At 48.5% G+C, this 27,996-nt stretch overlaps 10 protein-coding genes across 10 annotated transcripts; 5 read left to right on the forward strand and 5 right to left on the reverse strand.

Annotated features, from left to right (window-relative positions):
• Positions 1-316: 316 nt before the first annotated feature.
• Positions 317-1,879, forward strand: PGRI_003230 (tryptophan synthase; the record flags this gene model as incomplete). Its single annotated transcript, XM_040788036.1, has 1 exon — positions 317-1,879. One exon carries the CDS (start codon positions 317-319, stop codon positions 1,877-1,879), a length of 1,563 nt encoding a protein of 520 aa, XP_040651808.1.
• A 479-nt stretch (positions 1,880-2,358) lies between these two features.
• On the reverse strand, positions 2,359-3,428 carry PGRI_003240 (guanine nucleotide exchange factor SDO1; the record flags this gene model as incomplete). The annotated part of the gene is made up of 2 exons (XM_040788037.1): positions 2,359-3,302; positions 3,362-3,428. The coding sequence occupies 2 exons, from the start codon at positions 3,426-3,428 to the stop codon at positions 2,359-2,361; spliced, it is 1,011 nt and encodes a 336-aa protein (XP_040651809.1).
• A 3,084-nt stretch (positions 3,429-6,512) lies between these two features.
• On the reverse strand, positions 6,513-7,317 carry PGRI_003250 (40S ribosomal protein uS13; the record flags this gene model as incomplete). The annotated part of the gene is made up of 3 exons (XM_040788038.1): positions 6,513-6,810; positions 7,001-7,166; positions 7,314-7,317. 3 exons carry the CDS (start codon positions 7,315-7,317, stop codon positions 6,513-6,515), a joined length of 468 nt encoding a protein of 155 aa, XP_040651810.1.
• A 1,187-nt stretch (positions 7,318-8,504) lies between these two features.
• Positions 8,505-11,855, forward strand: PGRI_003260 (uncharacterized protein; the record flags this gene model as incomplete). Its single annotated transcript, XM_040788039.1, has 1 exon — positions 8,505-11,855. One exon carries the CDS (start codon positions 8,505-8,507, stop codon positions 11,853-11,855), a length of 3,351 nt encoding a protein of 1,116 aa, XP_040651811.1.
• A 487-nt stretch (positions 11,856-12,342) lies between these two features.
• PGRI_003270 (peroxidase) lies at positions 12,343-13,367 on the reverse strand (the record flags this gene model as incomplete). Its single annotated transcript, XM_040788040.1, has 2 exons — positions 12,343-13,150; positions 13,261-13,367. 2 exons carry the CDS (start codon positions 13,365-13,367, stop codon positions 12,343-12,345), a joined length of 915 nt encoding a protein of 304 aa, XP_040651812.1.
• Positions 13,368-14,025: 658 nt separating this feature from the next.
• PGRI_003280 (3-isopropylmalate dehydrogenase) lies at positions 14,026-16,167 on the reverse strand (the record flags this gene model as incomplete). Its single annotated transcript, XM_040788041.1, has 4 exons — positions 14,026-14,741; positions 15,013-15,167; positions 15,215-15,638; positions 15,696-16,167. The coding sequence occupies 4 exons, from the start codon at positions 16,165-16,167 to the stop codon at positions 14,026-14,028; spliced, it is 1,767 nt and encodes a 588-aa protein (XP_040651813.1).
• An 801-nt stretch (positions 16,168-16,968) lies between these two features.
• On the forward strand, positions 16,969-18,357 carry PGRI_003290 (HSP70/90 family co-chaperone CNS1; the record flags this gene model as incomplete). Its single annotated transcript, XM_040788042.1, has 3 exons — positions 16,969-17,251; positions 17,313-17,585; positions 17,642-18,357. 3 exons carry the CDS (start codon positions 16,969-16,971, stop codon positions 18,355-18,357), a joined length of 1,272 nt encoding a protein of 423 aa, XP_040651814.1.
• Positions 18,358-19,884: 1,527 nt separating this feature from the next.
• Positions 19,885-21,307, forward strand: PGRI_003300 (putative endo-1,4-beta-xylanase; the record flags this gene model as incomplete). Its single annotated transcript, XM_040788043.1, has 5 exons — positions 19,885-19,937; positions 20,000-20,156; positions 20,207-20,339; positions 20,400-20,513; positions 20,565-21,307. The coding sequence occupies 5 exons, from the start codon at positions 19,885-19,887 to the stop codon at positions 21,305-21,307; spliced, it is 1,200 nt and encodes a 399-aa protein (XP_040651815.1).
• A 164-nt stretch (positions 21,308-21,471) lies between these two features.
• On the reverse strand, positions 21,472-22,642 carry PGRI_003310 (DUF2841 domain-containing protein; the record flags this gene model as incomplete). Its single annotated transcript, XM_040788044.1, has 3 exons — positions 21,472-21,995; positions 22,046-22,231; positions 22,285-22,642. The coding sequence occupies 3 exons, from the start codon at positions 22,640-22,642 to the stop codon at positions 21,472-21,474; spliced, it is 1,068 nt and encodes a 355-aa protein (XP_040651816.1).
• Positions 22,643-26,743: 4,101 nt separating this feature from the next.
• On the forward strand, positions 26,744-27,995 carry PGRI_003320 (uncharacterized protein; the record flags this gene model as incomplete). The annotated part of the gene is made up of 2 exons (XM_040788045.1): positions 26,744-26,945; positions 27,286-27,995. The coding sequence occupies 2 exons, from the start codon at positions 26,744-26,746 to the stop codon at positions 27,993-27,995; spliced, it is 912 nt and encodes a 303-aa protein (XP_040651817.1).
• Position 27,996: the final 1 nt, after the last annotated feature.

Here is a 27,996-nt window from a genome sequence, read left to right on the forward strand (position 1 = left end):
ACTCACAAATGAAAGAAGCTAGAAGAGCCAGTCAGATATCCTAGTTGGCCAAGAAAGCCAGTGCGACTAGATTGAACCTATTATTCAATTGGCCTGATGAGGTGAAAGGTGCCTACATACCTAAGGCAGGAATATCCACACTGTACTTAATGCACCTCTCGCCCACTGGTATCATGCCTTAACTTCTATGACATGGTCCAAGAGTCAAACTTGAAATTCATTCTCTTTGTTTTTCATGGCATTTCATTATTCGTTTGTCACTACACCGAGACCATCAACCTAACTTCTCCTTCCATCTGAAGGATAAAAACACATCATGCTTCGCTCTCTGCGTCGTTCTCTGCGACGTTCTCTGAATCGTTTTCTTTGCTTTTCCTCTTCCAAATCATGTGAAGCCACAGATTCTACGGCACATGGCACGAAAAATGCGGAAGATCCCATTCCCTTGAGACCTGCTGGCAGAACGATTGCTCAAGCCCGAGTTCCTAGTCCCTGCCCGGAGGAGCTTGGTAGCGTACAGCCCAGAGCTCCTTCAGTTTCTCCCTCGAGCTGCAATAGCAGCACACAAACCGAGTCAACAGTTGCCTCAGATAGCGAAACCAGAGCAACGACAGTATCAACCGTGATTGGTAACGCTTTCACGCTCCCCGAGACGCCTGCCAAGACTACATCCACATCGAGATTGAACACCATCACACCGTATACCCCCATCCTGCAGGCAGATGGCAGTCTGCGAGCCCCGCAGGTTACATTCGATGGCTATGGTTCCTACGGGGGCCGGTTCGCCCCTGAATCAATAATGGGGTTCCTCTACGAGCTGACAACATTCTTCGAGGCCACCGTCTCAGACCCTTCGTTCTGGGAAGAATATGCCACGCTCCAGCGTTCCCAGATCACACCACTCCACATGGCCGAGAATTTAACCAGACTGGCAGGTGGAGCTACCATCTGGCTCAAGCGCGAGGACAAAAATGAATACGGCAGCCACAAGACCCGCAACATCATCGGCCAGCTCCTGCTAGCTCGCCGTATGGGCCGCTCTGAGATCGTCACCGATTGCGCCTCGGCCAAACATGGGAACTTCACCGCTGCAATGTGCGCACGGCTGGGATTGAGATGCGTGGTCGTCATGGGTGCAGATGACGCTAGTGCCCAGGAGGAGGACGTGCTCGAGATGAAGTCACTCGGCGCTAAGGTTCTGACGACTCGGACAACCTCTGGCATGGGTAGTCTACGCGCTGCTATCACAGAAGCCATGCGGTATGCAGTCTGCAATCACGAATCTGCGTACTACCTCATGGGTAGCCCTGTGGGTCCCAGTCCACTGCCCACCCTGGCTCGCACGTTCCAAGCCCTTATGGGCGAGGAGGTTGCAGCCCAAATGCACGAGGCAGCAGGTCGCCACCCGGATGCCCTTGTCACCGCCGTTGGTAGTGGTAGCGGTGCCATTGGACTTTTCAGACCGTTCCTTCATGATTCATCTATTCGTCTGGTTGGCGTGGAAGCCGCGAAGGCAGCTGCTCTGACGGATGGTGGGCTTGGGGTACTGCAGGGTGCTCGTACTTTGCTGCTTCAAAATGATGATGGCCAGATCCTCGACTCGCATTCAATTTCGCCAGACATGAACTTGTCTACTGTGGGGCCTGAGGTCGCTCATTGGAAGGACTCTGGCCGAATTGAAATTTCCACGGCTACCGACACAGTTGCCCTGGATGGATTTAGAACCCTTCATCACCACGAGGGGATCTTGCCTGGTCTTGACTCGAGTCACGCGGTAGCCAAGACACTCGATCTCGCTAGAGAACTTGGTCCAGGTAAGAATGTGGTTTTGATGGTGACTGGATGTGATAAAATTGACGTATGTGGGATGGATATCTGAGTTGCTCCAGGCACACAATACGAGTCATGATATTTGCTTTCCTCTTCTGTTGGGAGTACCCCAGATCCCTCTCATTTACGGCGTTGGGTTCATTGTTTTCATTTGTCTATGTCATAGACGTCTTACTGTATCATACTTTTAGCTTCAATGACATGCCCCAAGGCTATTATACTTGGGATCCTTGCTTTTCTTCGGCAAAGAAGCTCCCCTTGAGTGGTTTTTTTTTTTTACGAGCTGTGCCTGATTCCATATATGTTTTCTTTCCCTGCATGATGTCTTCATTGTTTGACTTGCCATTTGTCTTTGCTTCCCCCATGAGATTAGACTTTCTTCACCTCCATTGTAGCGCATACGTCTAAGACAGAATGAAATGGTATGGCAAATCAGTATATTCCAAGGTTCTTTTTGTACTTTTTGTCATCAGTCATATCGGTACATCATGTACAGCAAAGCCTCGTAAATAAATCAAACGTCATAATTCAATCCTCATGCGTGACCGACATGTCCAGAACCTCAACCCGGCCTCTTCCGCGGGTCTCATTGCTAACCAGTTCAGTCAATCCCTTGAATGCACCCGGCTCAGCAAAACCAACAATCTCCCATTCATCTCCGCCAACAACTTCTTGCGATTCAATCGATTCGATAAAGGCTAAGATTTTATCCTTGACGGTGCTCGGGGCCTTCGGAGTAGCTTCCACATCAGACTGACCAGCCTCAATGTCTGAATCATCCTTCTTAGACTTCTTGGATCCCTTTCCCTTCTTGTTGTTCTTTGAGCCACCGGAGGGGGCTTCCTTCTCCTTATTCGACGCAGCGCTTGGGGCAGACTTGACAGACTGCTTCAATAGGGACACTGGACATGTCACGCGAAGACGCATACGAGCCCGCATGACGGGGATCGGCTGCCAGGCGATGAGAGCCTTCATGGCATCCAACGCTTGACTCTTCGCCGAGCGTGTCGCAGAAACTCCCGTCCAGAGCGGCTTCTTTGGCTGAGAGGGTTTCTCTTCGCCATCTCCATTGGTCTCCCCACTTGCTTGTGTCTGTTGTTGTCCGCTGGCCGAGGTTAATTGATCCAACGCCTTGTGGATCATTCCGGTTGTGTACACGCGCTTGGTTGAGGGGTCAACTAGTCGACCTGACACGATGTCCAGTACTTCCTTCTCTACTCGCTCGAGGATGTCTTTGCGCTCACGCTCGCCGACCTGCACTTCGCCTTTACGGAGGATCTCTTGGAGGATTTCCTCTCGAGGGGTACCAGTTCCGAAGGCCTTTGCTAGCTCTGCTGATGGGGCGGTTTGTGCTTTGGAGACGGAGAGGAACACGGTTGGAACTTGGAGGACATTGTCGAGATCTTTTTCAGCGCCGGATCGGTATTCGAGAAGTTTGTTCTTGTAACAGGCGAGTTCAAAGCGCTTCTTGCCTGTATTGAGATCAAAAGTTAATAAAAGTCAAGGCAGCATAGATGAAATAGATATGTACCCTTCTTTAGTCGGACTACCGACACGTTGGTGAACTTGATCTGGTTGGAGGGTTGATTGATAGGCATTTTGGGTGTGTGAAGCCGCTAAGGGCTAATTATTGCGTCAATATGTAAGAAAAAGAAACACCAGAGATTGTGGTGCTATTCATATATTTTTGAATATTTCCAAATGGATGACACTGTCCAGATCGAAGGATATATGTAGACTGAGTACAAAGTATCAAAAGTTGATTTGCGTCAGGAAATATACCCAAAAAGGCTTAGTCGACAAGCTTGTGCCCCTCCAGCCAAGGTAACCTTACAAGTCCCGTGACTCATGCTGAATCATCCGGTCATGGGCCCGCTCGGGCCCCCTCTTAGGCCTCGGAGTCACCTGATTGGCCCAGTCTCGTCTTATCACCATCCCCCAGCGTCATCGGCCCTTCGGACCTGCTTCTCCTCATCTCACAAGGGACCATCATCGTCTCTTACTTCTTCAAACCCTGAAATTTATTTCAATTATCATTATCTTTTGGTATCTTTAGAGTGTAAGTGACTATCTTCCTTTGGTTTATGTTTGAGCCATTTCCGCAAACGGTTACTGATAAGAGGTGCCTTGCTCCAGACCCCAAGGTACCCGCTCCTCATCAACAACTCATCATTAGCATCAGTGTTGCTGTGAAACTCGAACACAATTTGCAATGAGAGTTCTGTCTGCCACTCTCTTTGCGGGAGCTGCCTCGGCAGTTGCCCCGTCCTTCCAGCAGGTCCTCGGAGCTCACAGGGAGAATGCGGAGAACGTAGTTAAGCAGGGTGCGGATGCATTCAAGCCCCTGCAGCACCTCCAGGACCAGTTCAAGTCTCTCTCTAGTGAGGCTCGTCAGCTGTGGGAGGAAGTCTCGAACTACTTCCCGGAATCCATGGATAGCGCTCCCATGCTTTCCCTGCCCAAGAAGCACACCCGCCGCCCCGACTCGCACTGGGATTATCATGTCAGCGGTGCCGATGTTCAAAGCATCTGGGTCACTGGTGCTGAGGGTACCAAGGAGCGTGAGGTCGACGGCAGACTGGAGGCCTACAATCTCCGCGCCAAGAAGGTAGACCCCAGCGCTCTCGGCATCGATCCCGGTGTGAAGCAGTACAGTGGTTACCTGGATGACAACGAGAACGACAAGCATCTGTTTTATTGTGAGTTTGGAAAACATCGTTCATTATCTAAGATTTATCTAACCTCCAGAAGGGTTCTTTGAGTCCCGCAATGACCCCAAGAACGATCCCGTTGTCCTGTGGCTGAACGGCGGTCCCGGCTGCTCGTCCCTCACCGGCCTTTTCTTGGAACTCGGACCCAGCTCCATTGGTGCTAACATCAAGCCTATTTACAATGACTTCTCATGGAACAACAATGCCTCTGTGATCTTCCTGGACCAGCCCGTCAACGTCGGCTACTCCTACAGTGGGTCCTCCGTGAGCGACACTGTTGCTGCAGGCAAGGATGTCTATGCTCTCCTCACATTGTTCTTCAAGCAATTCCCCGAGTACGCTAAACAGGACTTCCACATTTCCGGCGAGTCCTACGCTGGCCACTACATCCCTGTCATGGCTTCGGAGATTCTCTCCCACAAGAAGCGCAACATCAACCTTAAGTCTGTTCTCATTGGTAACGGTCTCACCGACGGTCTTACTCAGTACGAGTACTACCGCCCCATGGCCTGCGGTGAGGGTGGCTACCCGGCCGTTTTGGATGAGAGCACCTGCAAGTCCATGGACAACTCCCTGGGCCGCTGCCAAAGCATGATTCAGTCTTGCTACGACAGCGAGAGCCCCTGGGTTTGCGTCCCGGCCTCGATCTACTGCAACAACGCCATGCTTGCCCCCTACCAGCGCACCGGTCAGAACGTTTACGATGTTCGCGGCAAGTGCGAGGACGAGAGCAACCTGTGCTACAAGGGCATGGGCTACGTCAGCGAGTACCTCAGTCAGGAGAGCGTGCGCGAGGCTGTCGGTGCTGAGGTTGATGGCTACGACTCATGCAACTTCGACATCAACCGTAACTTCCTCTTCACTGGCGATTGGTTCAAGCCTTACCACCGTCTCGTGCCCGGTCTCCTTGAGCAGATTCCCATTCTCATCTACGCCGGTGATGCTGACTTCATCTGCAACTGGCTTGGCAACAAGGCCTGGTCTGAGGCTCTTGAGTGGCCTGGCCAGAAGGAGTTCGCTTCCGCCGAGCTCGAGGACCTCAAGATTGTGCAGAACGAGCACGTTGGCAAGAAGATCGGTCAGATCAAGTCCCACGGCAACTTCACCTTCATGCGTATCTATGGCGGTGGCCACATGGTTCCCATGGACCAGCCCGAGTCTAGCCTGGAGTTCTTCAACCGCTGGCTCGGTGGCGAGTGGTTCTAAACACTCGACCAGGCTTCCACTATGATACGATGAGTTGATGAATTCATCATTACACTGCGTGTTATTGCTCTTGCGACTGGTGTTTACGTACAATTTGGCACCTAATACTCTGGGAGACTAAGTAAGGCAGTATACTCGGTCATCTGTTTTCCAGCTGATGTTAGGTGATTTTGGTTTTTGTTTATTATATACTAGGCAATTTTGAATTCAATCAATTTTGGATAGACATGAATGTTGGAGCAATAGACAATCATAAAGCATAAAGGTACATATACTATATAGTGTAGGGTTAAGGTATGCACATTGGGTGTAGTGTATGTAGATATCCATCGGTGAGTGTGGGTGTTTGGCGATAGGCGTAGATAGTCAAGAGATAGGGCGATATGGGTACCCCGGAGATATGGATCAAGTGGCGTAGGCCTTATTCCTGGCGATCTAGGACATCTACCCCACTGCGAGGTATTCTCCGAAGCATAGCACGGAGCCTTGCAAGATATTCTACCCTACGATGGCCGGCGATACAGACAGGATCATCGAGTTGGCATCTTGTTCCACAACGGATGATCCCACCAACCAAGGCCAAAAGCAAAGTACATGTATCAAAGAGATTGGGTCATTTCATTGGTATGGTTCATTTTCAATTTTTTGAACTGGATCATGTCCAGCCCAGCGGGGAAAAGATCCCACGAGTGCTGCCCATAGAAACACACCGGAAATAACGGAATCCCTCCAAGAACCCCCGGCAAAAAAAACGAACAGAATAATTTAGCCCTTCTTCTTGCTGACACCGACGGTGCGACCGCGGCGGCCAGTGGTCTTGGTGTGTTGACCACGGACGCGGAGGCCCCAGTAGTGACGCAGACCACGGTGGGAGCGGATCTTCTTGAGGCGCTCAAGATCCTCACGGAGCTTGGAGTCAAGACCGTTGGAGACAACCTGGGTGTCCTTGCCATCGGTGATGTCGCGCTGTCTGTTGAGGAACCACGAGGGGATCTTGTACTGAGTGGGGGTCTGGAGGATGGTCACGATACGCTCGAGCTCTTCGGTGGTGAGCTCACCAGCACTATAGAAAGTGTCTTGTCAGCTTTGCTGGTCCTGTGTAAAAATTTGTGCGATTGTTGTGCGATATTCCCCGGCTCTTCCTAGTCCATGTGTCGATTCAGGTCCAGACTGCGCCATTGCCTCTTTCAAGTCCTCCGATAACAGATGCATGGGAATGATTGGATATTCGATGGGGGTTGTGGCGAACGTACCGCTTGGTGAGGTCGACATCGGCCTTCTTGCAGACCAGGTTGGAGTAACGGCGACCGACACCCTTGATCTGGGTCAGCGCGTACATGATCTTCTGCTTGCCGTCAACATTGGTGTTGAGCAGACGCAAGATGAACTGGAAGTTCGTCTTCTCGCCGGTCACGAGCGCTGTTATCGAGAAATCCACATGTTAGCCAACATTCAATTTCGAGAACCGTCGTCTCTGCCACCGTTTCCTGCTCTTTTTCTTTTTGGCAAATTCGTGGTTGTGTATCATAGAATGGTCTCTGATTGAAAGGAGGGGTCGTCACGTACACATGATGGGCGATGGGCGAGGATCGCGATGGGTTGTCGACAGAGGGATGGAGAGAGGAAGTCCAACTGAGTGACTTTGCTTGTGGGATCGGGTAATTGGGGCGCTAACCTTATTCGGACGAGGGCTCGCTTGTCAGGGGCTAGCCCCAAAAAGGCTAGCCCATAAAGCAGATCATGTGAAATCACATGACTGTAATCTTTCTGTTATATTCATGTAATATACTTTGTTATTTACGCATATCTTACCCGTAGCCCTGACAGGCGTCTTTGTTTCAATGTTCCTCGACACGAAACTGCGACAAGCCCAATTCTTAACGCCATGAGCCACTGTCAAAATGTCTCTTTGTGCTTCGAGTAATCTTTATGAGATCAATACAGTGACTTTTGATTTGACGACGTCAATTCATTGACCCATGTATTTCTTTGTTTACTTTTTCCAGATTAAGTGACCCGATCACGTCTCCAAGTCTATTGGGACCCGCAGATCCATACAATCTTTGGCTCATAAGATTCTTCAGGCCAGACGATGCCAAAATTGGCAGTTTCCATTGCTTTTGAGGGCACCCTACGGATTTCTGCCTGGGTACTAATCGCTTCCGCACTTTGATGGCCATTCCCTTACTCACGACCAAGCCAGATTGGGTTTGAAACCTCGTTATATGTGACCTTCAACTTGATTGAGAGATATTCGGTGGAATTCATGTTCTTTGTTTTGTGAAAGGAGTTCCAGAAACCCACAGTTGTTGATATCAAAAGTGCCTGTCTATTTTTACTCGGTTCTTTGATATCGTCTGGATTTGATCTAATGTGACAAATATAGAATTCCCCTCGGTCATGCTGCCCTGGCTCTGAACCTTGTCTGGAATCTAAATGCTTTGTCCGTCAAGAAACAGGATGTTACCATGGATACTCGATTCGGGGCGCTCGGGGTGTTCTTTCATCTCATGCTTACTATCTACAATATGCCACTCTATTTCTTTCGGCTGGTAAAGATGGCATTAAAGCTGGCATGTTGGACAATGGATGTTCCTAGTTGTCCATTAAAGCACTTGGTTCGCACCGTTTCGGTCTCGCGTTGATAGTTCCCAAGCTCCTCAGACCCATATAGGACACCCCAATATCAGGATATTGCTTTTGATTGAGCCCATCGTGACAGATTTGCAGACCTTGAGCCCTTTCTAGTTTATCAAGATGGGTGATAATCACTCTCCGCTCGAGCTTCCTCCCCTGTCCGATTTCCCAGCGAAGCCGGAAGACCTCGAGCATCCGCCGGTGCCCTTGCCTCTTTATGATTTTACTCGTCTTCCTGACCCACCTGATGACTGGATGCATTTTAATGTCAGTTTCAAACATGTTGCACACGGTAATAGTCGTGCCTTGAAGCTCCCGCAGGTGCAAGTGTTGATGAAGCATTACTTCTGGGGAATCCATTATGAGGAACCAACAATTACCCCAAAAACAACGAGAAAGAAGCAAAGTCTCAAGGTTCAACAAGCGATTCTGTTCAAGCTCATCTACTACATGCAAGAACGTCATCGCCCGAAGACTTGGTTAGAGATGCTCAATGTTAACCGAGATACTGGGCCACGACTCTTGAAATATGACCTCAATCCGCGCCCAAAGCCACTCAGTAGGTGGTACAATACTGCCCCGGATGTGACCACGCGTATCATGAATGCGTATATACGCCCTCATGATGCGCCACCAGACATGCCCGACTACCTTCTTCAACAGTATATGTACTCAGTTGACAGCTTGTATACACCACCCCCACCTCCAGCGCCAACAGTCGACGCGCAGCAAGAGGAATTTCTTCGTGTAAATCTGCTGGAGCACATGAACCCAGGCGTCGTATTTAGACCGGCCTATTCATTAACCGATCCGCCGGGTACGAAGATACCGGGCCCTTCAACAGGCCAAAAACGGGGTGGAGAAGAAAATAGTGACCCTCATCGCAAGCGCTTGAGACAACTTTCACCCGGTGCTCCTGCTTACCGAGGTCGTCCTCGTTCTCCCACCCCGCCATTCCAAGATCCTGTCTTTGCTGCCGAGGATATCACAACTTTCACCTGGACACCTAGTCTAGCACCGACTCATAAAGTGGCCCCGATTGGAAGGAACCAGCTGGGCCCCATTGTCCCCAAACCTGCAGTTCCCCTTGACACGCGAAAAATTACGGATGCCGTGGAACGAGCTGTGATGCAGATTGTGTATGCTGACTTGGATCGTGATCCCAGCATTCCGTCTGTCGACAAGCCTGTTCGCTACCGAACCGCTCAGTCTTACGAGGATCTGCTCACGATGAAGCTGGGAGCCTTCCCCACCACGGCAAAAGTAAAATTGTCGCCATTGACTTTCGATTGGGATCCAAATGGCACTTCATTTCCGGTTCGGGGCCGTGGTCCTGTATGGGATACAATGTCTTGTGCCACGGATGCTGTCATTGTAGCGGCGATGCTACTCGATGCTGGTTGCACCAAGATAGATCGCGCAAACAATCGAGCAGCTGAGTTCACAGATATCGAGAAAGCATTCATCGAAGTGACAAATGCGAGCTGGGAGACATTCGATGATAAGACTTCTATATTTGTGCGTGACGAATTTCTCCGTTTGTTTATGGATGGCTCAAGCGGCATGAAAATGGGAGATATGATTCCCCCTTGGGCACCATGGTCAGTGGCCACGAGAAGCTTCGCTCAATTCCGCTATTTTCACGTCGAGCGAGTGACACCTTGCAAATGCCAGTTGGGAACTCCTTTCTACAACTCCCATCAAGGGTCCTGCATTCTACCTGGCTACCTACTGGGTGATGAACTTGGAGTAGATTTGCAAGTGTTGGTCGAGCGATGCTTCTACCCACGAAAGTCTTTCAAGTGTGATAGGTGTGGTGATCCGTACGGAGTTACTGGAGAACGAAAGATCGGTCAACTCCCGCTGCGTTTGGTGATAACATCTGATCTCAAGACGCGAATCCGAAATCACACAGAGAATCTCAGGTTCAAGTACATAGACTATGAGGACAAGCAACAGGTCGCACACTATCGTTGGCTTGGTGGCATCTATAACAATGAATCCCATGCTCGTTTGTTCTGGACAGATACGAAACGAGGCGAGAAAGATAATGGAAATATTATGATGTACGACAGCCAAGTCAACTCTGGAGTTATCGTCGGTGGAATCCCAGGATTTAAACCTGAAGAAAAGGTGCCCCCTGAATGGTCCCACCATAGAGCTATTCCTCTCCTTTTCTATGAGCGAATCATCAATCCCACCACCGACCTTTTGGCGAAGGCCAGCAACGCGATGTTTGAGATGAGCAATTGTCTGAATGCAAACAAGAACGTTCTCGAAGAACACATCCCTTGGGAACAATTAACTCCTCCACCACAGCCGGATCCATGGCCTCGTGTACTTTCACACACCGGCGAACGCTTCAGCGATTTCAACCCCAGCTGGGCAACATCGAAGCCATCCCCCAAGCCAGTTGCTGCACAACCTGCTGCACAGCCTGCTATACCCTCTCTGCCACCAGTTGCAATTGACCCGTCACTGCTTGATCCATTAGTGGTTGACCCATCGCTCATTGACCCATCGATTTACTCCACCACCACACCTCCAGAATTCGACATTTCCTCACTAATGGACGAAACAGGAATCGAGGGCCCATCGAACATTGATCATGACAAGAACACTGATCAAGACGCAATAGATGAGGACGCCAAAAAGCATCTATTTGATTCGATGATGCACAGTCCGCGCTGGCTCGGTGAACATCCGGAAATGTGGCCTTCGGGTATACCTAATGAGGAAGGAGCTTTGGATTTCCCCGAGCTGCCTATGTCGCCCCTATACCCCCAATCACCTGAACTGGGCAATCGTGTGAGCTCTGTGTGGTCAGATTCGGAAGAGACTATGTCAGGGCTTCGAAGCCGATCTTTCCGTCGAACGCATGGTAATAGACTCAAGAGGTCCGCGTTGGCCAGCTACGCTATCTCGAAGCAGGTCCTAGATCCAGCGCAGCGGCGGGCATTGAATTCAGAGAGGCATGGATTCAACTTCAGGAAGAGATATAGTGATGGAGAGGAGGAGAGAGATGAGGAACTTGAACAAAAGAAGATAATGCAAAAGAAACAGGACGTCGACCGAAAGAAGAGGGAGGAAATGAAAATTCAAGAAGAGCTCGAGGTAAAGAAGAGAGAACAGCAGATAAGACAAAAGGAGCTCGAACTAAAGAGAAGAGAGGAGCACAGAAGGCAAAGAGAGCTTGAACTAAAGAAAGAGGAGCAGAAAAAGCAGGAGCTCGAGTTGCAGAAGAGAGAACAGGAAGAGCAAGCAAGTGAAAAAGTAGAGGGAGATCCTAAATTGACTAGAGAGGAAGATTATAAAAAGCAGAAGCAACGGAAAGAGAAGAAGAAGAAACAGGAGGCGATTCCGAAGGTATCAAGAAGAGCGGGATTGAGGAATTCGAGGAAGAAAAACACCGATCCAACATGGAAACCTGGTAAAGATGAACCCGATGAAGCTGATGAAGCTGATATTTGATTCTAGGTTATTTTAGTTATGTTAGTTATATATTTTGTTTATAATTCAACATATCATACTACTAGATCACGGCCAATTAGGGGGCTGTTATTTGATATACCCGAGGTCCGAGTATAACCTGAGACGGAGTACTCCGTACATATTTAATACTATTTATTTTATACTATTACTTTCTATAATCATAATTAGTCCCTTTAATACATAAATCTACTAGTAATTTTGTACTTTAGTACATTAATGTACGTTACATTATAGGGCGTTTCCCCGCTCTACCCCAGACTCCCCAGACTCCCCAGAGATTTCCCCTTTCTCTTCTTCTATTTTCCTTATAACTCCAAAGCAACTTCATATACTAACAGTTATCTTAATCACATTCTATGATCTATGATCTATTTACACATCCGAATCCTGCATTCTGCAGATCTACCAACGCAGTGGGGAATTAATCCAAAAAAGCAAAAAAAAACAACAACAAAAAGATGACACTCTACAGACGCGCACGGGGCGGACCTGTAGCAGTGTTGCTCTTCTTGGGTGCCGAGACATAACCACCGAGAGTGCCATCAGTATTGGTCACAGCACCCTGGGCATCACGGCGAATACCAAGTTCAATCAACTTGGCAAACACCTTTGAGAAGTGATCAAAGAACAACTCCTTATCCTCAGCATACCGCTTAACCCATGGGGCAAATGCGGGATCAGTCGAGAGCGCCATATCAGTCGGCAGCATCATCAACGGCTCCTCATCCTCCTCAGCATCGGGATCCTCATACACAAACTGTGTCATACCCGAGGCCATCTTGCGAGGCTTCCAGTCAAGTTGAAGCAGCAATTTGAAGAAAGAGTTTGAGAACCGCGTCGGGTTAGTCACCCACGGGCCCTCGAATCCACTGCGGTCGCCGTGGCACCGACCCAGGTTGTGTCCACCGGTCAGCGCTACGATCTCCTGGTCATTGAATCCCATGCGGTAGAAGATGAACCGCAGGTGGTCGGCGCCCTGGGCTCCATCCGGCAGCCGTCCCCGTGGCGGCAGCTTGCTGTCGTCAATCAGATCTGTCCGTCCGCCCTGCCAGGGGATATCGGGACCGCCCAACTCCTTGATGGCCACTACACCGGCCAGCGTCCACAGATCCGAGTACGTGATCCAGGGGTGCTTCTCTTTAATCGGCTCTAGGAATGCTCGTCCGTGCTGCAGACCGGCGTTGGCGGGATCGCCACCCTCGGCTTCGTACCGCATACCGGCTCCGTTCGAACCACCAGTGTCGGATTCAACGTCGTATGTGCCAGACGAGTGCCTGTGAAATTATTGTCAGTGATACTGCGTTGAGAAGGGCTTATCGTCGCCGTTGCATCCGGGGACCCCGACCGGGAATCGATAAGGCTTTGAGACATCGCATTTACTTACCATGCTAGCCGCACGAATACGGGTCCTGCACTGCCATCATCATAACCGGGCTTCTTCAGGATATCAGCGATGTCCTTGCGGACGGCGTCATAGTCGCGAGTGCTCATTGTTGCTTTCGGCCGATAAAACAAGTCCGGGGTAGATTGCTCGGGAAGAGATTGAACAAACTCAACGTCGGCTTCGAGATGGATCCTTGGAAGAGATTTAATCGAAAGGATTGAAGATCAGAAAGAGAAAAAGAAGAGAACAGAAGAACAGAAGAACAGAACAGAAAAAGGGACCCCCCAGACTTTCCACATGGAAGTTGGTGGATCCGCGGGCCGAATCAGCCTGCGCCGATTTGAAGATGCCGAGGTTGCACTTGGAGGCGCTTTCTTACTGTGATTCCAACGTGATTCTAACGTTACGACAATTTCCGATGCATTTCTCAGTTCCGATGGTCTAGATTTTACCTATGGGATTGGTCTTGTTATCAATTGAAATAATCCCTGATCCCTATAAAATCACATTCGCCATCAAATGCCGATTTTCAGACCTCGGAACTCAATTACCGACTTGAAGATTCTCATATGGTCCTAATATCTATAGGCAAATCCGATAATTATTACCATATTATTTACAAGGTATATTTGAAGCGTCGTATTAAAACAAAAGTCAGATTTCTTTTGCCCTAAAAATGGGCCAAACAAAGAAGATATGTAAACGGTTTCCTATTAAAGGAAACAAAGAATCATCTCAGAGACGTTCTGATACACTGGGACAAAATCAAAGATCCTCGTCATTCGCAGTTTCATCTTCTTCCGCAAGCTCATATTCTCCATCAACCTCCTCCCCCTTCCCATCAACATTGTCATTCAGGGCATAACCCCTATTCTTCAGAAAAGCTTGCAACATATCCCGCTCATTTTGTAAACGCATCACTTCCCCCTGCGCCTCTCGCAGCGCAATCTTCAACTTCCGCGCCTTAGTCTGATACGTGCGACCTAGTCCATCCGCCTGTCCAGCCAATCGCGAATACTTCTTCCGTATCCACTTCTTCTCTTTGCGCAGCCGACGGACCTGTCGATCAAGCAAGTGCCGCTGCTTCACGTCCGTGTCGCGGATCGTCTGGATCACCATGTCGATCACACCTGTGTGCTGTGCATGGAGGGTACCATCTTCAGAGTACTTTGCGATGCTTATGAATGTTGCGCAGATATCTGCCGCGATTGATGCCATCAGCTCGCTTTTCGTAGCGGAGGTTTGTTGTTCTAGGTTTTCAAGACGTAGAGCACAGGATCCTGGTGTGTTTGGTAGCCGGGTTGGATGGTACAGTGCCGTCGCTGGCGTAGATGGGATGTTCGGGGTTTGGGATGACATGTTGAGTGCTCGGCTTCTCGTTGGAGACTCGTCTGGAGGACTCTGTGAAGGTGTAGAAGCTCTAGGCTTGAGAGGTGGGATTTCAGACATGGAGAGGAATGAGGGAAGAAGAACGGAAGTGTCTAAGAATATATCTCATTATAATCTTTGGAGAATTCTCAAATGTAATGTATTATCTAAATTTCTTTCAACCCCAGTTTTCAGCTATCAAACATTGCCTTTGATCGTTTCTGTCTTTATCAATGTTACAGGTTAGAGACATTCAGTTTGATGCATGTGCTTGGCACTTTGTTCTTTGAAGCAATCGTGATACATCAAATCATATATTCTTATCTTCTATACTCTACAGTGCAGATACAATCGCATCGCCCACTTCTTTGGTCCCAGCCTTACCACCAAGGTCAGGTGTCCGAATCCCGGAGTCCAACACTTTACGAACCGCATCCTCTACACGTCGAGCCTCGTCTTCCATGCTCAAGGAGTATCGGAACATAAGTGCAACGCAAAGAATCATGGCAACGGGGTTGGCAATATTTTGTCCGGCGATACTATAACAAAGTCAGAATAGCCTTTTTATCATGTCTCTAGCACTTACGTCGGAGCAGATCCATGTGTAGGCTCATACAGCCCGTAAGGTCGTGTCTTCATCGTCTTATCACCAGGCAGACCGTTGAGACTGGCACTCGGCAACACACCGAGTGTACCCACAATAGACCCAGCCTGGTCAGAGATCATATCGCCGAAAGTGTTGTCAGCCAGGATAACACCATTCAGGGATCGCGGGTTCGTTGCTAGAATCAACGATGCGGAGTCCGCCAGTTGGTGCACCAATTTCACTTGCGGGTACTCGGCTGCCATAGTCTTGTCCACCACCCGACGCCAGAGCCGCGAAGAAGCTAGTACATTCGCCTTGTCTAGTGAGATCACAGGCCAAGGGGGGTTGTGTCGTAGTGCCACTTCAGCGGATAGACGGGTAACTCGTTGGATCTCGGCTTCGGAGTAGCCCCATTCATCCATCGCTAAAGTAGAAAAAGTTAGATCGGTACTCAATCACGGTTACTTCTCAGCCAGCTCACCGTATGTTTCTTCTTCGACCTTGCGGCCAAAGTAGGCACCTCCACAATTCTCCCGAACAACAACGAAATCAACGCCTTCAATAATTTCATGCTTGAACGGGCTGAACTCCTTGGCAATAGAGGCACTCGGCGAGGTAGAAGAGCACGGACGTAGGTTTGCATAGATATCCATAGCCTTGCGTAGTTGAAGTAGTCCTCCTTCAGGCCCATCAAGACCACGACGTTGATTATCCCATTTCGGACCTCCAACTGCAGCGAAAAGCACTGCGTCAGAGTCCAGAGCTGCCTGTTTGACTTCTTCAGTCACAGGCTTTCCATGTGCGTCAATGCTACATCCTCCAATCAACTCCTGACGCAGTTCAAACTTGCGCTCGGGTGTCTCGAACGTCTTCAGGACCTTGACGGCTTCGGCCATGACTTCCGGGCCGATGCCATCGCCGGGTAGGACGAGGATGTTGAAATTTTTAGCCATGGTGATGTGTTCTTTGTTGTTACAAAGGAATATTTGGGGTAAATCAAATGCCCTTTATACGGGACGTAGGACTATATATGGCCTATATCGGAGCTCGGTCTTTAACCCGACTGATGCGGGGTTTGATTTGGTCGGGTTTTCGCCGATGACATAGCCTCCGATGTGCGGAGATCTTCAAGGGCTAAGGAGCTATATAGTTTAATTTCTGTGGAGCTGTCAGTTGTGGGGATTGCCTATGTTGGTGGTATACAACATGAGGCTGAGGTGTATCGGCACGCAAGGCCTACTAAGTAGTATTGTCATTGCTTAGTGAATAGCTCTTGGGTATAAAATGTGTGATGTATGCCTCGGTTGCTGTTATAGGAGATGTTTGATAGAATCGTGCCAATAGTGAAGCAGATATAGTGGAATATGGTCCAACGGCAGCAAGTTGATAGACTGCCAACCTTAGAAGGGTATCAAAAAATGGGGCCTCAGGTATCAATCTGACTCCACATGCAATATCCGATACAGCATAGAAACATTCAATACATCATGGAATATGTATTTTGATGAATTCAAACCCAGGAACTTTCCTATAGTAGTCTATTTTCTTTTGATCCATTCATTTTCCTTGGCGAATAATAATCTTACCTTTCAAGTTTCCAGGGCTATTTCCAGCCAGACTAATCCGGTAATAGGGCTTAGGGCCGATCAGATCCCCTCCTGTTTGCACCGTTTGCACTGCGGGCATCATTTCTAAGCATCAGGATCTCCAAATCTCCGAAAGCGCAATACATTTTCCTGTGACCAACCCTCAAGATGTCGCGCGTTGAAGAGCTTCCAGATGACTTTGATGAGGCGCTCAACCTCAACAATGCTCCTCCTGAGGTCTCCCAACCTGGGTTTGACTTCTTCGCTCCTACAAACGAAATTCCCTTCCCGATCAACGAGGAGGGACTGAAGAAGCGCCAAACCGATCCCAATGCACCTGCACTTCCACCGGCTATTGCGGCCGTCCAGTCGCATTCTTCTGAGGAGTTGATATCAATGATGAACAAGACTCCTCTGTTCATGACCGATATTGAGAACGCGGGTGACGAAAGTACGTTGGATTCTTTTTTAGACATGGTTGTTCGATTTGGCTGACATATATGGTCTTACAGAGGGTGAAAACGTGCTTCTAGATGCTCTCCAGGCTTTGCAGAACGAAGGTACCAGGGGCGAGGTTGCGAGTAGCTTCAAGGGACAAGGCAATGAAGCCGTGCAGGAACTGAAGTGGATTGACGCCAAAGAATTCTACACTAAGGCTATTGCCGTCATTACCGCCAAGGTTGATAAGTGGGAGGCTCCCGAAGATCCCGTGGAAGAGGCCACGCTGTTGCGCAAGTTGGAGGAGGCGTGTTACATCAACCGGGCATTGTGCAACTTGGAACTAGGTATGTATTATATTCCTGCATGTCTGGGAACATTGACTAATACATTTCTACCCCAGGAAACTACCGTTCCTGCACTCTCGATTGTGCTGCAGCCCTCAAATTCAACCCCAAAAACGTGAAAGCCTTCTATCGCTCCTCCTTGGCACTCTTCAAGTTGGATAAAATCGCCGAGGCTGAGGATTCTGCAGCCCGAGGATTGGCAATCGACCCAGCAAGCAAGGCTCTCCTAGAATCCGCCAAAAAGATTGCCGAGCGCAAGGCCCTTTTGGAGCGTGCTGCAGCAAGAAAGAGAGCCGAAGAAGAAACGGCGCGCAAGAAGAATATGATGCTCAGCACAGCTCTGCGCGCGCGTATGATTAGAACCCGCAAAACCGATCAGCCTCCTGATATGGAAGATGCCAGGATTCGTCTCGTTCCTGATCCTCTCTCACCAGAGAGCACAATCGAGTTCCCGGTCGTTTTCCTCTACCCTATGGATGCCCAGTCAGACTTTATCAAGGCGTTCTCGGAGATGAACGCCATTGAGGACCATCTAAGTTACATCTTCCCCCTTCCTTGGGATACCAAGAAAGAATACACTCTTGAAGGTGTTGAATGTTTCATGCAAACTGTCACTGGTGGTTTGATCAAGGCTGGCAAGAAGCTGCCTTTATTGGAAATTCTCTCCGGTGGTAAGGTTGAGGTTGTGGATGAGATTGTTACCATCCACGTCGTACCTCTCTCCAAGACTGGTAAATACATTGCGGAGATGAAGGCTCGGAAGAGTAGCTGAGTGGTATCTCATTACTATGAAGCCGCTTAACTTTTCGACCGAACCCGTGAATTTGGAATTTGCGTCCACAAAATCATCACTTCCATGGAGTGCTGTCCCCCCTTCGACCTGCTGGTCTGGATTTGGCTGCAATGGTGGTACCTAACCACACTTCCGTCTGGTCCTACCACGGAGCAACATGACGTTATAAAATCTGATACCCCTTAAAAGCGCCAGCCTTTTGTACATAGATTCATTTTCAGATTCTTATAGATATCATCGAGGCGTTTCCGCCTCTAGAAGCAAAACGTCCCAGTGGGCCATTGACCATAATCCAATGTATCTAAGGTCAAGTGAAAATCCTCCAGTATTGGCTAAGATTGATAACTACTATTTTAATGAACTTGACGGCGCGATGGGGATCTCAAAATGCATCGTATATTGACGGTAAGTACTAAATGTCTCCGGGCATATTGGTGTGCAGAATATTATGGGGAAAGCCACGAAAGCTGAAAATTGGGGATTTGTCTTCTTCTCTCTCAAAATACTGTTTCCTGTTTCTAGCGTCTCATGTTCTACTCTGACATATCGGATGAAGCCGGTTCAGGGGCAATAACCGGAGTGCCAAGCTCACAGGTGCAGTAGACCCTACAAGTGTACTCCGTAGCTGAAGATGGATATTCCCAGTATTCATCTTTCCTGCAGCAAATCACAGCGGAGCTTGTGTTTCTTGCCGGGAAATCAACTAGGGGGCGATTCGATACTTTCCCCGGAGTTTCAAAACGCGTTCGCGGCACTTCGCAAGGACCAATTGAGCCGAGTCGGGTCGGGACTAAATCGTGTTTGACATACATTGCACGATTGTATGGTATGTGCTCAGCGCTAATGTAGGTTCAATCATCCCAAAAAGAGGGGGATGTGCAACTGTCTAGCCTGAATCTAGCCTGAATGATCATCATTGGAAACATGATCATCCCTGGGGCCTGAATGATCGAGCTAAATCTCGGCAATCTTATGATTTCCAAGGCTTAGCCATAATTTTCCAGAAAAATTGAAGGGGGAAAAGTAGTTGACAGTGAAGATTCCCCGGATTTTTGTGGAGGTGGAGAAGAACGTATTTACCCGGACACTCCTTTTAGCCCTTTTCTTCAGCTTGACCTTTCTCAGAATGGGAAACGCCTCTTTTTCCCGTGAAGTACGGAATTTCCTCCGCTGTCTTCCTATTCGTTTCTCTACTCCCGTTTACCGTGTGGCGCCGGACCCCGTGTCTATTTCTCTGGCTAAAGTGATGAATTCCATGCAACAACTCATACTCTTAGGCATCTCACTACATACCAAGCCCATTGGACTATTTTCAAAGGCCGCGACAACTATGCCACGGGCTATAGGCCCGGCAATGTGGAAATTACCGAGGGCTGGGGTAGATGACCATGATCCTGGCAATTTACCTGTCGCTGTTTCAACTATAAAAGGAGCTTGACCCGTTCAACTCCGCATTCCAGGACTAGAATTTGATCAATTCAATTATCGACATTGAACTATCTCGTCATGGTTCACTTCACCACTATCGCCCTGGCATTGGCCAGTGTTCTTCCTCAACTGTATGGTTTATCTTCCAACTCCTATAGTTTACCAGTGATTGATGCTCATTTCTTTTCTATAGGACCCAAGGGGCTGGCTTGAATGCTGCTGCTGTCGCAAAGGGAAAGCTATACTTTGGATCAGCCACTGATAACGGCGAGTTGACTGATGCTCCATACCTTGCCCAATTGAGCAACAAAGAGGACTTCGGTCAAATTACTCCTGGCAATGCGCAGAAGGTTAGACAGGTACTACCCTGCTATTCGAAGCCTTCGCTAACGATCACTAGTGGGAGTCAATTGAGCCCTCTCCAAACTCCTTCTCATATGCCAAAGGCGATGTCATTGCCGACCTTGCTGCTAAAAACGGCCAAAAGCTGCGATGCCACACTTTGGTTTGGCATAGCCAATTGCCCAGCTGGGGTAAGTCCTGTTATCTCATATCTTTTACAATGCATGAATAATGATCTAATTGGTAAATAGTCTCAAGCGGCACCTGGACCAACGCAACTCTGATTGCCGCCATGAAGAACCACATCTCCAACGTGATGACCCACTACAAGGGGAAATGTTATGCTTGGGATGTCGTTAACGAAGGTGAACAAACTTGGAAATGATACTATTATCAAATAGCTAATAAATATCTAGCTCTTAACGAGGACGGCACCTATCGCGACAGTGTCTTCCTCAAGCACATCGGCGAAGCATACCTCCCCATCGCATTCGCAGCCGCAGCCGAAGCAGACCCAACTGCCAAGCTCTACTACAACGACTACAACATCGAATCACCCGGTGCGAAGTCATCCGGCGCCCAAAGAATCGTCAAGCTCGTGCAGCAGTACGGAGCCAAGATCGACGGTGTCGGTCTCCAGGCACACTTCATCGTCGGAAGTACCCCTAGCCAGAGCGCGCAGACTACCAACTTGGCCGCGTTCACATCCCTGGGAGTCGAAGTCGCCTATACCGAACTTGATATTCGTATGACTCTGCCATCAACTGCTGCCCTGCTTGCCAAGCAGTCCTCCGATTACCAAAATTCCGTTGCGGCCTGCATGGCAAATGACAAATGTGTTGGCGTTACTATTTGGGATTACACTGACAAGTACTCTTGGGTTCCTAGCACATTCCCTGGTGAGGGTGATGCATTGCCTTGGGATGCGAAATTGGTCAAGAAGCCCGCCTACGCGGGTATCATGGCTGCTCTGGGTGGTTCGACTCCTGGCACTTCCACCACCACTACTCTGGTTACTACCACTACTACTTCCAGTGGTGGTGGTGCTACTGGAGCTCCTCTCTATGGTCAGTGTGGTGGTAAGGACTGGACTGGAGCCAAGACTTGCGCCAGTGGAACCTGTAAATATGTCAATGACTGGTACTCGCAGTGCCTGTAGGTCTAAGACAATAATTTATAGTGTCGAAGACAGATAGGCATGTGTTTATCCACCTTTGTATCTATCTCTAGATTCACAAACTCGGGCTCGTTTACAAGAGCTATCTTCATGTGCAATCCGAACAAAATTCATTATCGTAAAAAAGACATTATATACTTAGATTCTCAGTAGTTGAAATAGTAGGGGTGTCCGTACGGCATCATTGGCTCTGTTGGCAAGCTCCCTGTCGAAGTCTGAGTGATCGGAACATTTGGATCCTGGGACAAATCATGCGTGCCATAGAACTCCATCGGTGTAGGTTGAATGCCCGAAACGCCGGGGTATTGATAGTGCGCCGGGGTGATTGGACGAGTCCGATCAATCAAATGTGCCCCGGCAGATAGTGGTTCATGCTTTGGCCTCAGTTCCAATGGTGATGTTGACACGGTTGTATGGCCGACGGACTGGTATTGCATGTTTGGACCCAAGTGCATTGTTTGGTTATAGGGGTTGGAAGAATTGTAAGATGAGGCACTTGACAGGTCTCCGGAGGTGACTTGGGTTATATCGATGTGGGATATTCCGTCGCTGCATTCGGCGTCGACGGTATTATGGGAAGGGGCTGGTTCGGTTGGCGAGCTTTGTCCGCTGGATGAGTCTTCTGCTATTTGAGGGAGATTGGTGCGAGATATGCAGACGTTTTTTCCGTCTGATGAATGTGAGCCTTGGGTTTAGAAGATGAGGTGAGTAAGTATGTACCTGAAAGCCCATCTAGGAATCTTTCCTCCTCCTCGCGAACTCGATATGCCTCGTCCAAGATTTGTAAACGTTCGACCGGGAGGATTTGACGACGAATGGGCTGATCGCATTGTTTTAATCTGGCGGTTGTGATTCCGTGGGTTTTGCGCATCTCGCAGAGGATGTATACCAAAAGTCGAATGCGTTCTAATTATTGTCAGCTAGGACGACACAGGTATTCAGAGGAGTTCTTTTCTTACCAACTTTTGGAAGATGATCTGGTTCTCTATGGCTCACTCCACGTGGCCACCACGGTGGTTTAGTTGCCTCCGGATCAAGCTGTTGAGTCCTCCCATCCACAATCTTCCGTCCATTGTATGGGTAGTTGACTTGCTTGCGCGGTTCAACTAATTTGATGTAGGCTTTGGCGATAATTCGGCAGTTCGTTTGTTGCAGATTTTGAAAAATTTTCTCATAATAGAGACGCAAAAGACCCCTTTCTTTTACAGAGATCGTTGTTTTTTGCTGTGCAGCCAAATTAAGACTCCGACCTCCAAAATTCCTCTTCTTGGGTTGTGAACTAGATTGTAGAGGCCAGGGCTCGCCTGACGGCCACATTGTCGGCCGGGATGGGGAACCTGGTTGACCTAGAACTGACATTCTCTGTTGACTACCCAAGCCCATTCCACTATATGACACGGACTCCTGCGACGGAGCCCCGCTAGACGACAATTGGACCTCGGAAGAGACTTTCCAAGTCAGTAAGACACTTCAGGTGGGGTGAAGATAGAAAACCTTACCTTGAGATTGTGCGTGGCCTTCTCTCGACATGGCCACTGCTCTGAGGAATTCACTGGTGACCCTAGGGGAGAGAATGTTCTCACGGCTCTCTGAAATGGACTCGGAGGCCCTTTTGCAAAGATTCCCATCCCTATCTATATATATCATAGCAAAGTGGACATATTCATGTTCCTCTGGTGGTTGTCTTGACATCTTTTCCAAGGGCCTGACTAGGGTCAGCTCTGTCGTTGACCAATGAAAAGGATGTAATCACCCTAAAGCATGGACCCAAAGGCTGACCCCGGATTTTGTACGGTTGGTAAAGCTGTCAAGCTTACCTCCGAGTCAGAAAGAGGAGCAAGAGAAGTGGGGGGATTCTATATATATAAGAAAGTTGGGAGGCAAAGCGAAGATTATGCTGCAAGTATGGTCACACACAATATCAATCGCCAGCTTGTGTCGATCAGTGAATAACGAATAAAAAGTGCTATGAATTTATAAACAGCTGGGCCTTTTCGGCTCCGGCGCACTACTCTATGTACCTAACTATAGCGCGCCAAAAGTGGAGGGATCCAACTTCAGACAAACCCCCTGTGGAGACTAGGAAAGGATGGATCTACAAAGGGCCAAAAACCGATACAGTATCGAAACAGACGGTGCTGATCTGCGGAATTCTTTTCCTGATTTACGGAGTACATGCATTACCCTATCACAATCTCGGTGTATAGCCGCAGAAGAGAATTCCCCGAATAACATCTATTCCTTGACAGTTAGCAGGCTATATTTGGATTTGATCGTCTATCAACGGTTATTTCGATATTTGTATAGCTAACTGGTCATTTCCACTCCAAACTTGTCAGATATCCACTCAAACATACCCCTTGGAACATGTACTCCGGCTAAACGTCTGTTAAATCAACCATACCCTAGCCGCACGATAACAAATCCACAAGACCGTGTTGCTGTATGAGAGTAATAATCAGCCCTAAGGGGCTTGTGAGACGTGATGTATTCGGTAAACCAATAGCAGGAGAATTGGAAAAAGCATCCACTACTTTTGGTACAAGCTACATGATCAAAAAAAACTTTCATATTCTAGACCAACATTGGACATTTGAAAATGAAATAGTGATCGACAGACGTTTTGAGGCGGACTACCGTTGCCTTACGCCCAATGTTCCGAAATTGTACCTTTGTATACATCCCCTTGCTTATGCTCACGGTCTAAAACACAGAATGATTGAGAATGCCCAAAGTGCTGGGTCACACCCCGTTTACGATACGGGCGCAATTTACATACTACAATATTAGAAATGCATTGTATATCTCTCTCAGCCCAAGCACATAATACCATATAAAGCTTTGTTTAACCATGCGCTATGTCGTCACCAGTGGCTAGTGAATACGAAGTTTATTAATCGAACGCCGAAAACACATCCCGATTCACCGGCCGAGCGGGATTTGTTCGGACCCGCCTCACAAAAGCCTCAACTTCACGGCCGAGGTCCTTAATGGATCGACACTTAGGGCTTCTTGGATTGGCAAATTGAAGAATGCAAAATATGTAATGAGCCACGGTTCAATTTGCCACCGTGTGTTTAGGTATTTCCCATACGGATACTAATATGGACTAGTATGGATCTCATCTACAGCGTATATGCCTAATATGGAATTATTCAAATCTTAGTGGGACCAATTTATAAAAGCACCGATAAGCTCAATTCCCATCTGTCCCCTTGTGGGGAGTAATTTCGATAGAATAGCAGAGACTTTTCCGGAACAAAGTACATTTTTGTGTTAATCTCAGCCACTCAGCCACTGACGTGGATATGCAGTATCGGAGAACAGCCAGCTGAGAACTCCGAGTGGATGAAATCATAGGCTCAGCCACACGGACAGGATCTAAACGATAAAGGTTGTCCATGGTAAATCGGCGGGAAAGAGATTGAGTTTAGAGTTTGGACTTATCTGTTGGGTAAACGACTCCGGTGCATCCATTGGACTAGATACTCTCAAAAGATCGAGCTAAAGGGCTGTCAATCCACGCCATTGCACAGCCCCATTTCCCTATTCGCATGAAACACGCATATCCGACTTGCATTTCCTGGTAATCGGGACCTAGTTGTGGCGTCGTGACGCTACACCGTGGTCCACAATCCTCCATTGAGCGTGTTACATGTTCGTGCAGACTATGCATGCACGAACCGTGCGTATATGTATACGGAGTACGGAGTACTTATCCAATTATTCTCAGCACAACTTGAAATTCGTACAAGCTGGGTTTCGTGCACACCCGATTCCAGGAATGTTTTTCTTCTTCTTTGCCCCCTGCAGCTCTTACGCGCTGAACGGTATCACATGCCTTTGTGACACCGATTGACTATAAACAAAGTTCAGATGATCGTCGAGAAATATATTACTCGATGTGTCATTTGGTAGTCCCTGACACGTCAGGTCTAGATGCTTTGTCAATAATCTCTTCTCATCCAATTATCCATGATTCAAGAGGACCGTGAGTGCTGATCCCTATGTTACATGCCAAGCAATTGCTGGCAAATACATATACGTACAAATAAGCACGGAGTTGTAAACTTGTTTTGCTATACGAACAAATAAGTACGGAGTAGTAAACTTGTTTTGGAAAGGACATTTTAGTACGCTCCCTTCTTCATCCTTACTTCGGACTCGGCTAGCGTAAGTCCGCCGTGTTCTTCCCGGTACCCGGGCCAAATATGTGAGCCGTCGGTCTAGAACGAAGGGGAAGTCCTATGATAGGAAGGGTAACTAAAGCTCAATTTGAGGTGATAAACGATATGGCGGTAAGAAGTTCCGTACGTGGGGTAATGAGACACTCAACGTCGAGCTAGAAGAATGGGCTAGGGTAGGAAGCAGTCTGTCGAAGCTAGCATAGGTGGAACATAGGTAGAAGCTTATGTGTCAGTTTTGACAGGTTATACTTGAACAATTGTTTTTATATTGTATATCTTTTTGTCATGTTTCCCTTGAGTATTCAATAATTTATCCATGCCAAATCCTCACACATCTAGTCAGAAACATCTAGTCAGGAAGGGAAAGAACAAGAAGATATAAAACTAGCTAGTTAGTACTATCTTTCATATACCATCTCTAATATCATCTCGAGGCAATCTAAATACTTCGTACGGAGTACACCGAGACTATTCAACTCCGATGTCTTCAAAGATAGAAGCATCATAAGCCGACTACTCTCAAAGAGGAAGTTAAACCCGAAATTAAGAATGGTCTAACTCCATACAAAGATAAAAGCATCATAAGCCGACTGACTACTCTCAAAAAGGAAGTTGGAAATCGAAATTAACAATGGTTTGGATCCAAATATTTCAGGCATCAATATATGTTGCCTGAGGCCATTACAGATCGAACCCCGTGACTCTCAAATGTCACTTTCATTGTGAACGCCAGTTACACACTCTCTCTGGTAAACATCAAGTACACTCTTAATCTGAATCACAAAGTCAAGTTTCAAGTCAACTTGAGACATTGCCATTATCATTCCAACTTCATTCCGAGCTTGTGTCTCCACCATTCCAAAAGGGCTCCGCTGCATTAGCCCGCCCACGGCTGATCGCTCTGAATCTGGACACCAAAATTTGTCTTGCCCCGAGTCCCAGTTCACTGTGAAGACCGGGTTCTGAATACATCCCTGCCTTTTGACTGAGCCAATCACCCCTGTCTTTTTTGTTTCTAGCAGCTTTGGCGTCACGCCAAATCTCACCCCGTCCATCCCTGGATTCCCGGCCAACAAGCGCTGTTGGGCCTTCACCGTCTCGTCCGTGCGGCCTGCGTAATTCAGCCACAGTAACTTCCCTAAATCGAGGGGATCGCTGAGGAGGAGAAGTATTACAGGGCGAAAAAAATCCTTGGAGCCACCCTTCAACCGTGATGGTCCCTCATTACACGATGGACCCCAATACTGGTTATCCCGCAGGCTATCCCGTCCCGACACAGAGCCCCCAAAACCAACAGATGCCTTTTTACCCTAACGCTGTTCCCCCATACCCCCAATCAAAGACACCATCCGCTCAACATTTTGGTGGCATGCCCATGCAGCCTGGTCCTGGTGGAGCTATGATGCCTTCAGGGTTTCCCCAACAATCTTCCGGTTCGTTGCCCCTTCCCCTTTCTTTTGTTATGGTTGGCACGGGGCACCTGTCTGTTTTACCCCAGCGGGGTAGAATTGTTACTCAAATTCTTGGGTGAAAGGGAATGGGTTTCATGAGGCCCAAGATCGGATTGAATTATTTTCACTCAAGCCTCCCCTCTCGTGCTCGTGTTACCCGTCCCTAAGACCCTGCGGCTTGGATGAAATTATCCTTGCCGCTACATTGACCCTTGGCACTGTCTGGCTTTGGCCATTTGTCCACTGTTCCCTGTTTCCTGCCATCCAGCTCGCTTTATTTTGCTGGAATACCTTGAACTGACCATATGCTTAATCATAATAGCAGCACCTATGGATAATTTCTCGGCGCCCTACACCCAAGCTCCCGTTCCTACCCCCATGGGCCAGTTTGTCCCCCCTCAAGGCACATCCGGCACAAACATGCCATCTCAAGTAGCGCAGACCTTCTCTCAAAACATGGCTTCCATATCAGCGAACAATCTACTCGGCACGCAGCCCAAACCCACTTCGCAAATAAATTCGCCCCAAACCGGTGCCTCACCTGCGGCTCCAAACCAAGCTCAGGCCCAAGCCCAAGCCCAGTTTGCGGCGCGTGAGAAGGCCCGCGTCACCGCCCTCCTCGACATCAACTCGGCCTTGTTGCAAGAGGTAGTGAACCTTCAAGCCGCCGGCAAGGCTGGTCCCGTCTCCAACCCGGATACAAATTCACCGGCGTCCGAGCAACCGGATGCATCCAAAGTCAACCAGAAACCGAGCCCCGAATACATTGAGTGCATGCGGCGCCTACAAGCCAACCTAGCCTACCTCGCAACTATCGCCGATCGGGCGAAGAAGGCGGGTGGCGTCGTGCCCCAAATGCCAGCGATCATGACACCGCCCCCTAATCTTCCCGCTGTGAATGAGCTTTATGCCAGGCTCAATGAGCTCTTCTCGCGGTCTACAAAGGCCTCTACTCCGCAAAGACCGAGTCCTCCGTCCATGCAAGGAAATGGCGGACCTAGCCCTGGTGCTATGAATGAGTCGATTATCTGAG

Source organism: Penicillium griseofulvum (assembly GCF_001561935.1).
Source record: "Penicillium griseofulvum strain PG3 chromosome Unknown contig_79, whole genome shotgun sequence".
NCBI lineage: Eukaryota > Fungi > Ascomycota > Eurotiomycetes > Eurotiales > Aspergillaceae > Penicillium > Penicillium griseofulvum.